The 18,699-nt window shown below is 37.3% G+C and overlaps 1 protein-coding gene across 1 annotated transcript in view; it reads left to right on the top strand.

Moving 5' to 3' along the window:
* Positions 1-18,699, top strand: part of LOC103155522 (protein kinase C epsilon type-like) — a 230,665-nt gene that overhangs the window by 165,002 nt on the left and 46,964 nt on the right. The window contains exon 13 of the mRNA XM_016663629.1: positions 15,347-15,501. Coding sequence (XP_016519115.1) covers positions 15,347-15,501 — 155 coding nt within the window. The remainder of the gene's footprint in view (positions 1-15,346; positions 15,502-18,699) is intronic.

Consider the following 18,699-nt stretch of genomic DNA (forward strand, 5'->3'; position numbering starts at 1 on the left):
ATATCTTGCCTTGTGACCAACTGACACAAAATTCATGCTGTTACACGAGACACACTGTTCTCTAGTGAATTTTTACGTCACACTGAATGTTTTTAATAATTTTAATAACTTCAATAACTACCAAGTCATGTGCCCTATTGACTCAAAATCAGTGTGAAACTGATCTTCAAGACTGGAGAGATGAGGTACACTCATTTTTATTGCATTTTAACATTTTTGATATTATTTTAGCATCTTTTTTTTGGTCAAAATTCAGTATTTTTTTTCTACAGCTTCTGGGTCATGTGACCCATTTACATTAAATCAGTATGAAATTGTTCTACTAGACTGTGAGATGAGGCACACCTGGATTTATTCCATTTCATGTGGGGCCATGTAGGGCCCATGTAGGTGGTGGCCCTAAATGGGCAAACCCATGTGGGGCCACCATGGAAACTGCAAACAAACCCATGTGGGACCCATATTGTCTGACCTCTTTAGTTTCTATCTCTGATTGACACACATGCTCTGCTTTTCCTTATTACCTCCCTCAGTGACCTTAGTTCAGAGCTGGATCACTCTTGTTGTGTTACTTGTCAAACTAAATTCAGATTTCTTCCTCTCAGATCTGGTTGATCTTTGCCAGGTCCTGGAATCCCAGCCATGTTTCCACCTCAGCACCAGCAGAGGTAGCATGTAATAATGTTTTCAACAAACTTGTTCCAGGTAGCAAAGATGTCTACCAGTTGTTCTTGTCAGGTTGTCTTCTTCTGGAAACGGAGAATTTGGATGATTTTTCTTCTTAGCCTTTCTGCACATTGTTTGCTTTATTTTTCCAAGTAGAGAATGTCCAAGTCCACATTTTCTGTTCCCTGTGCTCCCTGGATAGAGAAGAGACCGATGAAAACTTTCAGGTATTGATCACATCCCATGAGATGTGAATGCACCTCAGCATTGTACCTTTAAATATATCATATTGAAGTTCATTTCAATCCAATTCAATTCAAAACATCCATGACTTTATAGTAAAAAGCAACGTTTCTCAGCTTACTGCAAGCCAAGTGTGTTCAAAGTTCGGTCGTGGGGCCATTTGAGGCCCTCAGAACATTTCTGTGCGGACAGATTCAAGAACAGTCTAAACTTGGTTTGCCACTTCAGGCAGTGGATGTAGATCCATGTTTGAAATCTTATTTTGGGGTGAAATTTTTCTGATGCCAGGCCGTTTAAAAAACATACAGACAAAATATTAAAATGAAAAATATAAGACTCAACGCAAAGTATTCGTCCAGGTTTTTGTTTTTTTGGGACCAAAAACATCATAGTGAATAAATTTGGCACAATTAAGCAACAGTTAGCCATACACTGTTCCTTTTACAAAAAAAACTCCCCCACAAAAATCCAGACAAAGATGAACAAGTTGAAATACAGTTTGCAGGTTTTCTTTTTTTATTTATTTATTTTTTAAATTCTCAACTACTTTTGGCCCACATGACAAAAACTTTTAACACTATTGCTTTAAGCACTCTGAATCTACAGAATTTAATTTAAATTTGAATATTTTCACTGATATTTACCTGTTTACCCATGGAGCCACCTGTTTTCCCTCTCCTAATCTTTTTGTCCTGTTGCATCTCCTGGAGAACCTTGGGGCAGAACTCCCTGCTCCTATATGTTTCTCACACATTCATGATGCTGAATAGCAGGAAGGCCTATTATGTTCATCTCTTCAAGACATTTTGAAGGAAACACTAAAAATCTTTATACAAATGTTTTCCTATTGCCAGATAAGACTATTTGAAATCAAATGTGAATTTCTAAATTAATTTTTATGTAAAACAGCCCCCTCTTCAGAAGAAATCATTATGTTTCCCCGTGACGTCACTCATTTAAAAGTGTTTGTACTTTCTGTGACCTTTGCCCTACCTACGCCTTCCCCTCCATGTCCCTCCTCCTCTTTCTCATTCTTCTTAATCGACTGTGGGATCGCAGCCGTTCCCCTATCGGCCTAATTACCACAGAGAAATGTAAATAACATTATGCAACTGTAACGTGTTGGGCCTCTTTTTTGAGGCTCACACCGATGTCAGGGAAGAAAGCGACAGAAAAAGCAACAAGAGGAAAATGAGGACAAAGAAGGGACAGCTGGTTCTGATTTTTTTTTTTCTTCCCTCCCTGATATGATGAAAAAGCGAGACGATAAACTGATCGAAAACGGGGCAGAATAGTCCGGAACCACATGCAGCACAGTGAAGAGAGAGTGTTTCTTTTTAACAAAGTGTAATTGGTGAACATCAGAGGAAGCAGAGGCGAGCAGAAACCAACCAGGTGCATTAGGGAGGCTTTGTTCTGGGCAGCTTGTGACAGGACAGGGACAGACTGATGGAGCGATGCAGAGAGATGAACAGATAAAGACAGACAGGGACATGAGGAGGTTCATACAGAGGACTGAGGCGGAACAAAATCCAACCAAAACAAAACAAAACTGATTGAGTCATTGATGTTGAGTTTGAACTCTATCTACCATATCAGCAGCTTTTATTTATAACCAGCCATGATGCACAATCTTTAAAACCAGTGACTTTAACAAAAGTTGCTACTTGAACCCTGAATGTTCAAGTTTATGGTCCATTCACATTTCACAGTTAATATGTGAAATGTGATTGGATAAATATCAGGCATTTTCTTGGCTTCCTGTATGCATAAGCATCAGGAGAATACAAAAGCTTTACATCACATGTTCACAACTTCCCAAAAATACACAAAGTCAGACATTCAAAAGTTTTCAAGATGCATTTTTCTTGAGAAATGCATCTCCGCGTCAGTCTGATACAGAGCTAAAAAGTCTTTTTTCACAGCAATTTGTTTCACACAGCAGCAAGGAATAAAACAGCTCTCATTTCCTATTTAGCTATACTAGCACTCCAAATAATGCCAGCTAAACAGAAAATGGTTTAGCTAGTGTTTGTTTTATTTTGTTATTTGCAAAGAGCGTGTCACAAGTAAACCGAATATAGAGGAGGATAGACAAAGTAAAATTAGATTCAAACAAATATGTATATTTTATTGTGCTGCTAAGGATGTTGTTTTATAGTTGATTACTTGTAACAAGAGTTAATTTAGCAACAACTTACTATTGTATTTAATATAATAGTAGTGTGTTTAAAGTTTTTTACTGAATCTGGGAGCATAGTGCATAATCTCTTGAATCAAACATAAGGAGTGAAATTATGATTTTTTTTTTATCAACTCTATGAAATAGGAGGAAAGATTTATTTTATTTTTTGCCAAGATGTCTTGCAGAAACTGAAAATAGTTGGACATTTGTGTGATTTTAATCAGTTTAATCAATTGTAAATTATGCTAAGGTTGTAAGAAAGAACTACAATGGTGGCCAGTCTGCTATTCATCATTGAAGACCAAATAGAGGCCAGTAAGAGATTTCATCCCATTTCACTTTATGCACGTGTCTGAATGAACACTACAACGTTTCTCTGTTGCTAAGTGATGTAAAAAAAAACACAAAAAAAACACACACATCCTTAAAAGACAGAATATCCAAGATCCAGCTTTGAGCTAATGAATATCCAGTAGAAACCATGCTTTGATCCAATGAACAACGCACATTGTTCTTTAAATTCACTATGAAAAAAAGTGTTAAAATATGATGTTACGTACACAGAAATTACCCAACTTAATGTATTTTCTTTCTTTTTATTTTCCTAAAGTTCTTCAGTTAGTTCAGATTTGTTTGCTGCTCTGGGGCTTCAGTTGGAGCGTACAGAAACACTTTGGTAATTTCATCCTTGACAGGAGTCTTATTGACATAGCATGGTCCTCAGACCTTTACTTAGACGTTCACTTACTTAACCAGCACAGAGTTAGCAGATCAGAGAACATTCATACCTTTGTGCTGTGAGGTGGACTGATTACCAGATTATCAAATAACCTTTATTCTTATTGCCTATAGCAATCTTTTCTGTATTTTTTTTAACTCATTATTATATTGATTCTATATTTGAATGGTCTCAGCTGAGCCCATGCTGCCCAGTAAGAAGCCTCATTCCAGTTGCGTTTCCTTCATCTTGTACTAGCTGCATTCCACTGGAGTTAGTCACAAATCTGTGGCAGGATTAGGAGTGTGAGACACAGTTTTGTCCAAAAGCAGCATTTATTAGTGTTCTGTCTTTGATAGAGAGATGTTGCCTGTCTGGCAATATCACTCTTATTCTGCTTCACCTGTTTTTAAATATTTGGATAAATTTTATTAGTTTTATTAGTTCTTATTACAAGATGTTGGAATGATTTTGTGTTGAAGGTGAAGCATTGAGGTTTCTCAGTGTCTCTAGAAAGGTTAGGCCAGTAATTATCCTCACAGCTAAGATTAAAATCAAAGTGAACTGAAAATATACTAAACTGTTTATTTAAAATTGTGGTTTTTGTTCACTGGTACACCTCCAGTAATGACTATTCTTAAGAAATACAGTGCTGGAAGATTTGAATTTGGATCATTTATATGTCTCAGGACCTTCAAGAACACAAAACCTGTGCTGCAAATGTGATAAAAAGTCACCATATTTTTTTTTCTTTTCAGTTTTTGTTTTCTTGTTTTAGTAGCCTGTAAAAATCGACGCATTATTGACCTCCTCTGAGACCTTTGTGAAAGCCGTATTTCTTAGTGAAGCTCTGGGGTTCAAATGTGGCAAAATATATGATGAGTACAAACCTCGCTTTCACAGACATGAAGAGGAACATGTAACATTGCTGTGAAAAGTGATTCCTTCCTTACAGATTTAGTGTTTCTGTTTTTTCGTCACTCTTAATTTGGTGCATTTCCATTAAAAATTAGTGCAAAACGTTGATACTCAGATAATTATAAAACACATAATTTCTGAATTGTGGTGATTCCATTAAATAAGAAACACAATTAATCTGGTGTGACTTAGACTATTGTCATGCTGCAAAACCCAAGTAAGTCAATGGTCAGACAAGCTCGTTCATGAATTCCTCGTTCTGTTAAGCCCAGAACACGGCTTTGCTACCGCTGCATGCTCTTTGCCTGGTGGAATGGGACACTCACCTTCCATAAACAGACTACTTTTGTCTGGTCAGTTTCTAAGATTTTATTTGTTATTTTCAAACGTCTCAGAGATCATCAGGATGTCTTCGTAATATTTGAGTGTTTCAGGCGTTTTTGGTCAACAGTGGATTTCACCCCACGGCTTCCTCTTGCATGTCAGGTTTGACTAGCAAACAGTGACTTTTACAGAAGCTGTCAGATCTTCAGATGTTCTGGCTTTCCGTTTTGTGATTCACTGGATGAGAAATTCATGCACTCATTATTTGAAAATTGTTTTCTTTTTATTAGTTATCTTTGTCTAATATTTTTATTTTGTTACATTAAAGTGGGACAAACAAAAAAAGATTACATTTGATTGGCCTAATACTTTTTCTCTCCACCGTGGCACCAACTGGACACGTGACAACATGTGTCACATGTGAATACAAGTAAACTATTATTCAATAGTTTACATGTATTCAGTGTGGCATGCAGTTCCTCTGATGGCCAGCAGGGGCTGACTCCCAAACACTTCTACAAATGAAAAGAAACTGACATTTCCAGGGGATCTGAAATAAATTTTTTCAGACAAAATGTTTTTTTTTTCTTTAGGTGTAGAGTAAAGACTCTACATCTGTCAGAGTTATACACTAAAAACAACTGTTTTACTTCGTTTTTTGCCGCACACCCAAACATCCATTCAGATACATCATTGTTAGATGTTGTATTTTAAAGTAACACCAGAAGGGCTCAAAGACAATTAGGAGTTCATTTTTATTTATTTATTGTTTTTGCTCTGAGTTGTTTTAAAACACATATTTATTTGTGTGTAACAATGTGATCTAAACCACAAACAGACTGTTGGAGGCTTTGAGTGAAATCACTCAGTGCATCTTTGCTGTGGCCTCTGTGTGGTAATGGCCAGCAGCCAAACAGTAATGGCTTGTAATGTTCCGAGGAAAATAGGGCAGCAATTCACTTTCCTTTTTTTCTTCTTCGTACATGGACAAAAGTTCAAACCCTCCTGTTGTTGTTTTTTTCTCCACCATTTTGAGTGATTATGATGAATGTATTTATTGTAACTTTATACACCGTGCTCATATTTACCAGAACAAAACAGTCTACTGTTTTTTTTTAGGAAATAATACACATATTTGGTTGTGCTTTGGAAAACTTTAATAATTTCAGAACTGCAACGTAACTGTTATCTAACCTCGATTTAATTGCATTAGCTTCTCAAATTAACCCCTCGTGCTTTAAGAGGACTTTCCATAACTTCCGTTTGATGATCATCTTCAGATTAGATTAAAATTATAAATAACAGTTTGAAAAGACAGCCATGTTGTAGAAAAGTACTTAAACACAACAATTATTACATTCGTGCTAATATAGTATGGTTTACAAGTGCAGCTTCACTATTTTTCTTTCATTTAATCTTTTTTTCCCATCCTTTAATAGTTTTCTAATTTAAAATCATCTTCACTTTACCTACTTTCCTACAAAATCTCTTCTGATCTCCAGTTCTGTTTGGTGAGCTTCTTCTAATGACATTCTTACAAAATTTTACAACTGATAATGTTGAACCTCTACTGATTACATAAAGATGCAAAACAGGAACAGACAACGAGGATAAACGGCAATTTAAATATCACTCATATCTATATTTTCTGATCTGAAAGATTTTTAAAGGAACATTGTTATTAACCTCGGTGTTGTATAAGCTGATGTGAAAATATATAATATCGAAATCATCTGTACTCTTCCAACTATTGCCAACACCCTCTGCTGTATTTGTATTTTCCAGATTGATGATGACATAAGTTTCTGAATGACTCTTCATTTTTGTATCAGATTTCTGCCAGCACCAGCTGCTAAATCTGAGCTAGCAGTTTAGTGAGAGTGTTGTGATCTGTGTTTTCTGTGCATTTATTTTGAGGTTTTTCTGTGTTTATTAGCCTGTTCCCTTGCGAGTCTCTGTCTTCCCTATTGATTGATCCCTGCTGTGTCTCGTTTCTTTGATTACCCTCCCAGTGTATTCAGTCCCACCTATTGTCTTCATCTCTTGTCGGATCCTCGTCGTGTGTAACAGCCAGTTTCCGTGTGCCGTAGTGTTACGTCTTGCTCCCTGTTGTCCTGTTCCGTGGATTATTGTGATTAAATTATCATCATCATCACTTCAACCTGGGTCTGCCTGCGTCCTCCCTCACCACTCACCACCTCACATCATGACAGGGAGGCTTTTTTAGAGATAAAGTTGATTAAAATATAATATATCAAAAGTCACTTTATTCGGCATTAAAATGATTTGTAATTCAACAAGGCAGGAATAGACAGTAATTATTTATAAACAAAAGCAACGTGACTGTTTTTAAACCGTTTTAACAACTTTCATTAGCATTAGCATGTCTAGTATTGCTAACTGGACTTCTTTGTGTATTTTATAGGCTTTTAAATGTGTGTCGTGTGACAAAGTCTTCCAACAGACTACCAAAATTTCCAAACCCCTTAAAGTCATGGCAACCAGCAGACATGGAGTCTTACTAGAATTAAAAAAAAAACCTATTAATTTATTTATAAGAATGACAAAAATGTTTCGAAATGATAAGCTGGGTCCAAAATAGAAGTCAACATAACAGAATCTGACTAAGGTAACAGCACTTAGTCAACAAATACCTTTTAAGAAGTTTTAAGACACCCTGCAACTTCAGCCACTAACCATTTATAACACAAGCTTTAACTACCACTGCTACTTACAACTGAAGGCTAATTTATTTCTTGATTTTCAAAATATATCTAGCTGAACGGAATGGATTGAAGGCTGATTTTAAACAGACTGTAAAAACACAAACGTTAATGTCTAAGGAAGAAAACCAGCATAGTAAATAAATAATAGTACAAATCTATAAATACAGTTCATCAGACATGTCAAATTATTTTCATTTAACCAAAAAGTTTGTTTGTAATAGTAATAATTTAGAGGCTGTGTCTCAAAACATAATTCAACAAAGTAAAAGCAGTGTGGTTTATTTAACAATTCTTCTAAGAAAATTACGTAAATGCTATTTCCAATAAGAAGAAATATGTTTGTCATATAAAAATATAGTAAATCTGTAGGGTTAGCTATATTCATTCTGAGTTTTGTTCTATAAATCCTCATATGTTATATTTCTTGAAACAAAATCAAATGTAGTTTATCATCAGCATCATTTGGTTGACAACCACAGTGCAGCAGCATGTCATGATTGTCTGGAAACTCTTCCAGGAGCTTTTTTCTGGTATACAAATGAATCTATCTAATTTGGAATAAAAAGTGTCGTCCCTCTCAAACTGTTCAGTTACTAAAGTTAGATTCACCAGCATAATACCTCTAGATGTACCATGTGGGTTGACGGCATCGTTAAAGTATTTCTCTGCCAAAAGATATGACAGCACCAGCCTTTCCTTAACATTTCTGTGTGTGTGTACGTGTGTGTGTGCGTGCGTGTGTGTGTGTGTGTGTGTGCGTGCGTGCGTGTGTGTGTGTGAGAGTAAACAGCGTGCGTTGTTGGTTATATAAGGCTGCAAGTTCAGACGTGGCGACATATGTTTCAGCAGGGTGGCATTCTGAGGGCATGGTGCACACAAACACCACAGACACGTACACACAATACCAAGATAACCATCGAGACATTATTGTCTGTGGATCATCTGGCTGTGGGCCTATAGAACAGGGAATGTGTGTGTGTGTGTGTGTGTGTGTGTGTGTGTATCAGCAGAGGGGAAGCTAGTATCTGTACATTTGTAATTACAGTCAGGAAATGTTTATTCATGTTTGATTGGGTGGGACCAGTCGGGACATTTAAACAAACTATTTGAGCATCCTGTTTAAAGTGGAGAGAGAAAAGAGGCGGAGCATTGCTCAGTTATGTAACACCCAATCCTGACTCTCCCCGCCTTAAAGTGACAGCTTCAGCTCTTTGTCTTGTTCCTACAATAATGTCTACTTCAACTTCATGTTGTGTGTCAATTAGCCGTTTAAATTCTTTTGTTTTTGTATAGTCATAGTCACTGTGGGTCATTCTGTGTCAATAAAACGGAGGGAACTGTGGTCGCTCATGCAAAGCTAGTTCCAGATAACAACGACATGAAAATTAGGCTGCAAATCTGATTTGCAGTAATACTTTAGGAAATGTTTTATCTGTTTGGCTATCTGGTCATTAGGTGTTCAGGCAAGATAGACCAACTCTTCATTTTAAGCCTTTAAATTACTTAAACCTGCATTTCCATATACCTTAAAACTGCTCAAATGGGAATTATGAAATTAAATTTACTTAATGGAAACGCTCCAATTTTGTAAAAAAAAAAACAAACAAACAAAAAAAAAACCCTCCTGTTTTTAGATTAAAAAGTTTTTGTGCTGGAATCAGTTTGTTTTTCAGTTGTGTTGAAATGAGAATATTTTACAAAACTGCAATAGAAACACTTTTATTCTCATCACATGATCAACTACTGGGATGTCACTAACACCAATGAAGAAGAAGACAGGAAAGTGTTTGGAGGATAATGACGTGATATGATTTTTAACCACTTAAAACAAACTTATTCACATGTGATTGTATTTGTATTACTTTTTACTGTATTACTTTTATTTGATGGAAATGCCACTATTGCAAACACAGTTTTGTGCTCATCTATAATGAAATGCAGCTACTTTTGCCTAGAAATTGGAATCACCAATTGCCATAAATGTAATTTTTTTAAATTAATTTATCTCAGTAGTATCATTATACCACTAGTGCAAATGTTATTAGCAAAACTTGAAAATTATTTCTGATATACAAAAAAAGGTTTTCACTCTACGAACAGCTGTTTGTGGCTGTTTTTAGGAAGTATTCAACAATATAATTTAAAGTCAAGAGTGACGCATCAAAATTATGAATCGTTACCACTGTTGGATTACATCCCTCAGTCCTACAAGAACTTCTCTAAATTTGAAAACATGCTTTTGTTTTTGGCTGCTGCAGTGAAAGATGAAGCAAAACCAAAGATTAGTTAGTTAGTTTGAACATTAGTTTGTTCAGAAAAAGATAAAATGAAGGAAAGTGTGGAGTGTTTCTAGCCATGTCATCCAGGCCTTATTCAGGTACGTTATTTTAAAGGAATGGTTTTAGGTACAAAAAATTGAGCTACTGGTGATTTGGTAAAAATAATTGTTCCTGAATGTTGAAATAACTTGTGCTGCTGTGAGCAACATATTTATTTTTTTATTTTTATACCACAAAAAATGACTTCCTGCCAGGCTGTTATCTCTGCCTGACCTTTCCTGCAACAGGAAATGTTTTAGTGTGACATTAAATACGGTGTATGCTGATCTAGAGTTGCACAGTTTGACTTTACCAAGTGGTTACAGAGTGTGTGCCGGATAGAAATAGTCGTGTTTGGTCACCTGCAAAGACTAGTATTAGACTCTTGCTCCATGAGACTTGGGCCAGAAATTGTTTTTCTAACCTGACCCTCAGGTAAAGACAACATTTTCTCTTTTAGATGTACCGTCTAAACATAGATGTATCATCTTTTAAATAAAAGCCTAGTTCACACACTTCCTGTGTCTTTCTTAAGGTTTTGGAGGAAACAACGAACAAACTCTCAGTTTATGTTTCTCTAACTTAAAGTGCAAACACTGGTTACTCCTGCTATGACTCTTGACAGATCTCTCTTTGTTTCTTATATATGCTGCTGTTTATATCACAGCTATGTCTGCAACACACACACTCTCTCTCTTTTATTTCCTATATGAAGAAAGGGAGGTGGGCTTCAGGAAGAGGTTGTTTTTGCTCTACCAAGGGAATAAGGAGGCACAGAGGGCGTGGTGTGCTGCAGTCAGTGCTTTATGAAGGTATATGATACAAAAAGGCTTTCATGAAGGTGCTTTGAAAAAAAAATCACATTAAGTGTCAAACCTCTACTACTGATTCAGAAAAAAACATAATCACTTCCTAATAGTTATAATATATTTCTAAGCACCTTCCAAAAAAGCCAGGGTCACTTCACACAGCAAGTACAAAATGAAAGTAGAATGAAAAGTTAAAATGCAAAATAGAGTCATCATAAATACTTAAACAGAGTTCTTGAACTTGGTATTCATTTCAAGATTTGGTATTGCAGATATATATCATTATGAGCGGTTTGAGGTAAATATAGGAGGGCAGGAAGTTTTGTTCATACAGATTGTTTGCAAGATCTTGAAGTAAATTTGCGATGTAATGAAGTTTGAATGGACAGGAGTAACTAGTAGAAGATGTTCTGGTAGCAAAAGTTGCTACCAGAACAACTTTTCTGGTAGCAACTCAGAAAACACTTCTGAGTGTCAACTCAGAAGTGTTTTCAGTTTCTTTGGAAAAAGATTTAGGTGGACCAAAATGTCCACCTAAAAGGTGGTCCCAAACCTTTTTATTATCGTGGACCGGTCAAAACTTGGAAATTTTGCTGCAGCCTGGTGGAGGGGGGCGTGAACCGTCAGATAAGGCTTCTGCATGTTGTTGTTCTCGCTAAATTCTGAATATAACCAATTTGGGTTGTCTTGGCCTTTTTTATCGCAGCCTGTGGGGTTTTCCCTGACTGGGAACGAGAATACAGCCTGCTGAATGTGACAGGTAGCCAATCAGAAAGCGTGGTGGCGTAAGAACAGAGGGGATCCCAAACAGCTGACATATCGCTCAACTGTGAGTCCAGTGGATATCGGAGATGATATGTGGAAATGTTTATTATATGTAAAGGTCATTATTATATACGTTTATGTTTATTCAGTTAAAAATGTTAACTATGAAAAAACACAGTCACCTCCAAATCATAGTGCAGCAAATAGAGCGGCTGCTCCCGTTGTCTTTTATCCACCGCCTTTTATTTTTGTTACGTCTTTTATCTTTTAAAATGACTCCACAAACTTTCACTATTGCTTCTACATCGTCATCCGTGTTTGGTTATTCTAAATTCCCGTATGCCATGTTGGGAGTTTTGTAGATTTTCTTCTGGAATCGCGATGTTCGTGACTGGAATCGGTTCGTGTGGTTTGTTGCTCCTGCCGTGTGGCTGGAGACACAAACTGATCGAACCTGTTGTACTTTTATCAGCTCTGTGGTCACAGAGATTTGGAGAATCAGCCGACAATTCTTAAATCTTGCCGTCTAAACCAGACTTAAGACTCACTAGCTCTATTCATCTCCTCTCGACCACTGCCCAAACGCTCTCTGACTCTGGTCGCTATGGTAACGTTTACATATCCCTTCAAAATAAGATACAGATGCGTCACAAAGACGAACATTTTACTTTCGTGAAAATTTTAACTCACGATAATGACTAATGGGAGCCCTGAGCTTGTTTCTCTGCAACGAGACGATCCCATCTGGGAGTGATGAGAGACAATGACACCCCAAGTGTTGCTTATATGCACTGCGTGCTGGGTCTCTACATGGTGAAGCAGTTTGAAGGCTTCATTGCCTCATTAGCGAGCCGGTTGTTGACATATCGCAACCGGCTATATGTTGCGACCGGCTATATGTCGCAACATATAGCCGGTCCAAGCCGCTCTGCCGCATCTTACGCAGAGCGGGCTTGTAATGTGGGAGTCACCTACCGGTCCGGGATAAATCCATTCTCCTTGTCTCTTCTCTGGGCCTTTTCCCCTTTGCAAAGAAACTTTCCAAAGACACCTGATCTGTTTCTTACTCATTTTGCTGCTTGTGGGCTCAGCGTTGGCGCGCAAGTAACCAAGAGAATCCGGTTAAAGGATTTTCAAAATAAAAAATCCTCCTGACTCAAATAATACATAAAATAAGCTTATATTAATATTTAATTATTTCTTGCGCGGCCTGGAACCAATTGGTCCACGGACCGGTACCGGTCCACTGACCGGGGGTTGGGGACCACTGCTCTAATGCAAAAAAGGGGGAGAATAAGACCAGACGAAAAGTGTTAAATATTGTCAAGAGGGCTTTGGGGTGATTTGGGCTGGCCTTTATAAACGGCACACAGGGACAGTCTAGGGCAGGGGTGTCCAAACTTTTTGCAAATGGGGGCCAGATTTGGTGAGTTAAAAATGTAGGTGGCCGACCTTGGCGGACGTTCTTTACATGGAACAGCAATATATTTAAACACATTTCAGCAAGCCATTCTGTTTTACATTTGGTTTTTTATTTTAATTTCAGCGATCTTAAGCATGTCTTTAGGTTCATTTGAAACAAGCATATCATATGCAATTGAATATTCACTTAACTTCACTTTTTTAACACTAACTTTTTTCTAACAATAATTACAGAATTTTTAAATAAAATAACAGAAAAATGAGCAAGTAATGGTCATATCAACAAGTGCAGGGCTCATTTGAAATATGACATATTAGTAAATGTTGATTAGATTTTTAAAAGTTTATTATTCTGGAGTGAAAACTGAAAACTTGTCTGAATTTATGACTGATTTTGATCTTAAAAAACAAAATTTATTCAGAGACTTATTGTAAATGACTTGCTGCATTAATGTGATACTGAGGTCTGGACTGCAGCACATAGGCCAGGTCTAGCTCAAAGGCAGTGGTACTGATGTGCAAGAATGTCTCGTAAGTGAGAGTTATTTAAGTTCACAACTGAGAATGTCTTATCACAAAGACGTGGACTAGGGTTGCAACCCGTACCGTATTGAACCGAAACGAAACGCGATTTGCTCCGTTTTCTACAAATGTTTATGTATAATAAAGAAGTGGTCCCCGAGTACTTTATATAGTCGGCTGCCCCAGTCATTGTTTCACTCACGGTGTTGCGATATTGCGTCCAACTGCCGCAGTCGCACCCCCCTCCCCACCCCACAAGACTAGGACGACGCGTCCCTTATTTTGATTTCTGACAGGTGGCAACCCTAACGTCGGCCCAAACAAGCTTAGCATTTTCTTACCAAACCGAATCTCTCGAAACCTGTCCTTATCCAGCTGTCGGTAAAAGTTCGCAAGAGAAAGCTGCTGGTGCCAACCTGCTGGCGGCTCTCTGCGTCACTCTGCAGCTCAATGAGCTCCAGCTGCAAATGGTCTGAGTCACAGGGCTGCTGCCCTCTAGTGGTTAAATGAGGAACAGCATTTAGTGTGTAAGCTCCGCCCTATGCAGGTAACAGTACTGCTGCCCAATGTATTAATGCTACGTGTGGGCCAGACGTTATTGATTTTATGACAGAGGCTGCGGGCCGGATGAAATTTGACCACGGGCCGCATTTGGCCCCCGGGCCGGACTTTGGACATGTCTGGTCTAGGGCCTGTAGTTTATAGGCATTTTTTTGTTTTGTTTTGTTTTGTTTTTTTACAAATCCATGTTTTGCAAAAATTGTACTCTACAAAAAACTTAACACACATCAAGTGAGGTGTTTTGATAATGTTAGATTTTTTAAATATAAACAATACAAGTAAATAAATCAGTAAAATCTGAACGTTGTAAAGTTAGAGTACATCTTTTTGGGATCAACATGTAGACATCTACCAAACCTTTTAGGCCAAAAATGCATTAATTCACACCTACTGATGTGTTGGTCCACCTATCAGTGAACTGTCATTTGCATGAGTATGAAACAGATTTGGTACCAGAACCAGAACAGATCCAACCCACATCCTTCTAAATCCGATCCGGTTTAATACAAAACCTTGAGGAACACCTGTGGTGTCTGATCTCAATGTATAGCTGGTAGGCACAAACCTACCAGCTGAGGTTTGTGCCATTCATTCATAAATAGCATGTCCAGTAGCGAGTAATGGGAGGAAATGTCAAAGCTCAAAGTCACACTAACAAAGATGATAATGGTTCTTTCATCAGCTGCCATTAGGACGTATTTGTAGATCTTAACTGAACCTGGAATTGTTGATAGAGCTGTTCAGATGTCTTTATTTATTCTGGTCAGAACTAAAGACATGAAACAACAAGAATTTAATAAAATGAAGCCTAGGGATTAAGTCAAACTGGAACATGTCTCTAATCTTCATACGCAGTGGCTCATTCTCTCTGGCAGCAGTTACCAACGCCAAAGATTTTCTCAATTAAACTTTCTAATACCACACTCTTTCTGTGTGAGTCTTTCCAGGTTGAACTGCAGTCATGTCACTAAAACTTTCCAAGAAGAAATCAGTGTGGAAGAAAACTTGAACAATAAATGGAGGCCAACTATAGCCCCTACAAATATGTCTTCAGTAAACAATAATGGAATAAAGCTAATTGTTCCCGTCATTCTGCTTCACTATAAACGACTGTAGCTACATCATAAATTCAGGGCATCTTTCATGCGTCTCCCACTTTCTGGGACTAGGACCGTCTGTTCTTCGTAATGGAGTACGTTAACGGAGGCGACCTGATGTTCCAAATCCAGCGGTCTAGGAAGTTTGATGAGGCGCGCTCCCGATTCTACGCCGCCGAGGTCACGTCTGCGCTGATGTTCCTGCACCAGCATGGAGTCGTTTACAGGTAGGAGCCACGGCTTTCGACATGCTTTGACCGCAGCTTGTTGAGAAGTTTGGTCTCTGGTTGGCTATATCTCTTTCTTTTTTCCCTCTCCCCTCTGCTGTCATTTGATATTCTGTGAAGTTTGATGCTTATTTGATTTAATGCCACCAACTATGATCTGCATTATGGAAGAATTCCTCTTTAAAGGATTTCTCTGGAGATGTGAAGTAAATTGTGCCATTTGGCAAACTTGAGTATTGCAGCTTATACATATGTTTCATATGTTTGTATTTTCCATCATAAATAAGAACTCTTCTTATTTATGATAGAATAAATTGTTCCATCCAAGTTAGAGGCATTTTTTATGCCTCTAACTTAGAAGCTTCTTGTAATTATGCCTCAGTGATTACTTTCACTTTTGATAACATCAGATGTTCTAAATAAATGATTATTCTTTCAAGAATTGATTTCATAAACACCAACTAAACAAAACTGCAGTGGTGGGCACATTTCCGTTGATCCGCTAATGTGCTAGTAACAGAGATTTTAGCTTAACACTTTTGCTAATTTTGGAAACATTTAGTGCACTTAGCTTCCCCTAAATAATTTTTCTGGATAAATTTGAAAGCGATAATTTTCTTGGGCGTTTGGTAATCTTCTGGCTGAATAAACTTTGACATCTGTGTTGAAGTTTTGGTCATCGACTGTTATGAATTCTTCAAATAATCTGTTCATTTTCATGCTTTAATTTTGGGATTGTTTAAGCAGTAACTTCACTACCTCTCCTTTCTCTTTTTTTCAATAACCATTTATATAAACAAGAAACATACTGGAGCAAAGTAAAACGCAGACAACAGAGAACAAGGTACAAATAGAAATATAATATCTAAGAGAATTCTAAAACAGTAGAACTAAAATTTATGCTTTGTGCTGTAGGATTTGTGCAACTAACATTTTAGCTAGCTGTGTCCACTGTTGCAAAACTGAACAGTCACTTATAAACATAACATAAATGCTCTACAACAGATCAGAGAGTCAGAACTCCAACACAGCATGAATAAAGATACGAGACTCCTAACAGACAAATCCTCCATCACGGTCAAGAATGCCATGACAATGGCAGTTTAGAAAGTCACAGTGGTTTGAGACATGATCAGAAATTAGGAGCTAATTATGCTGATTTCATCAGTCTCAGCTTCAATAGTAAATATAATATAAATTTAACACCTTTCAAATGTAAAATTTTAAGCACAGAAAATGCGACCTAATCTGAGGCTTTGCTTGTTTGACGTCATTCTGGGACGAGGAGCTAAAGCTACATATTTTTCTGTGAAAACATGAAAGTGACGGATCTTGATGGTTGAGCTAACAATGGTCTGGCTGGAGACGTCACCATGACTCCAGCAGGAAGTTGTGTGATGTTATTTTATCATGTCTGTTGTTGGCCTTTCATGGTGTGCTCTGGAGTTCAGTCACAGTGACATGTTTCTAAATATTTTCTCCAGTTATGAAATTTTTACTTTATGACCTTTTTGGATCTGTGTGTCAAGATTTCCTCACTGTGCTTTTGTTTCATGCGTCATCTGTCTGTGCAGACCCCTCAGCCATAATATCATTGTCAACTGACTGCAAACACATAGGTGTTTGCAGTCTATGCTCACAAAAGCAAGCATAACACCATTGTGGCAGACAGATGATCAGTTTCATTTCCAAAAATATCTGCAGGAAGAAAAGGGACTTTACCTTTTGTGTTCTTTTTTCCCCTAACATATTTAATTTGGTGTTTTTGTGTATGTGACCTTGTGTTTTCCTTACACTTTTTTTAAAGAGGCTTTTTGTATTTGATAGATGGCTTAACTTGAGACTTTTTCTCAAAATCAGTTTTTCAATAAAAATATCATCTCCTGCTATAAATTAACCGTAACCCAAATATCTTAAAATGTCCTCCCTACACTTTGGAAGCCAATAATCACTTAAAGTATGATTACACACCCTTCAAGTATTTTCCTCTGTAAAGTGTGTAAATGTTTCCAAATGGCTAAGGTTGACATTACATTCCATACAAAGGATCTTAAACACTCAGGTGAGAACATTTTAGCAAAATGTTGCAAAATATAATCACCAGACAATATTCTTAATGTTGACAGAAAATGCTGCAGCAGCTGAACTATTTATCATTAAACTTTGGTTGGTTTTCTAGTCAAGCTGGATGCCAGTGATGTCTGTAATTTCACTCTACAAGAAAATAAAAAAAACAGCTTGATAAGCCTTTACATGAAGATATTGAAGGTTTTAAGAACTATGTTTAAAAAATAAAAGCACCACCTTAAACCAGTGCTAACCTCTTAAAGGATTTATAAATAGTACCCCAAACTACGAAAGATATATCTGTATAAAAAGTGAGTAAACAGTTACAATTGATTTTTAATACATTAATCCACAATACCTGTTGTCTTTGAACTGTACTTTTTGGTCTGATCATAATTGTTACGTAAGCAGATGCTGATCATCCTCTGTGTGAATCTGAGGTCACAGCAGTGACGACTGACACTGAGCTTTGAGTCTGTAGTGAGCTTCACAGTAAGCAGAGACATTCGACACCCACCTGTGAGGTTTGAGAGGACCATTAATAAAGCACTATGAAATATCAATGTTTTTTTGTTTTTTTTACACTGATTCAAACATCAAGACTAAGAATTTATAATCTGGTGGACTGGGTATATATCTGCAAGGTTTCATGATTGATGCTACCATGAACAGGGAAGCAAATGGTGACAACAACAATCATATTCTTATGAATTAATACATTTACCATTTAATGTTCCTATTTGATCAGCAAATCTTTCCACATGGGAATCATTCTAAGTAGTAACAACACTGGCGTTCGCATCTGATGCTTTTCAGAAAGCCCATTACAAAGACGCTAAAGCAAACAGACCTTTACTCTAACGCCTTTGAATCAATTGAAAATCTAAAATACTAAGAGTGGCCAAACCTGAGCTGCATTATCCAATGCTACACTAAAATAACCCTTTACAGTGGAACCCCGCCGCTTCACGGCTTAGTATTTGGGGTATTTAGTATTTGGGGATATTACTGTGTTTTTCTGTAGAACACAACTTCAAATTATTCAAGGAAATTTTGACTACCATTAGTTTTTTTTGTAGCAGTCGAAGGCTTAGCAGCATCCGTTAAAGGGACCTGCCAATATCCCTTGCA

Source organism: Poecilia formosa, unplaced genomic scaffold (genome assembly GCF_000485575.1).
Source record: "Poecilia formosa unplaced genomic scaffold, Poecilia_formosa-5.1.2 Scaffold433, whole genome shotgun sequence".
NCBI classification, from domain to species: Eukaryota; Metazoa; Chordata; class Actinopteri; order Cyprinodontiformes; family Poeciliidae; genus Poecilia; species Poecilia formosa.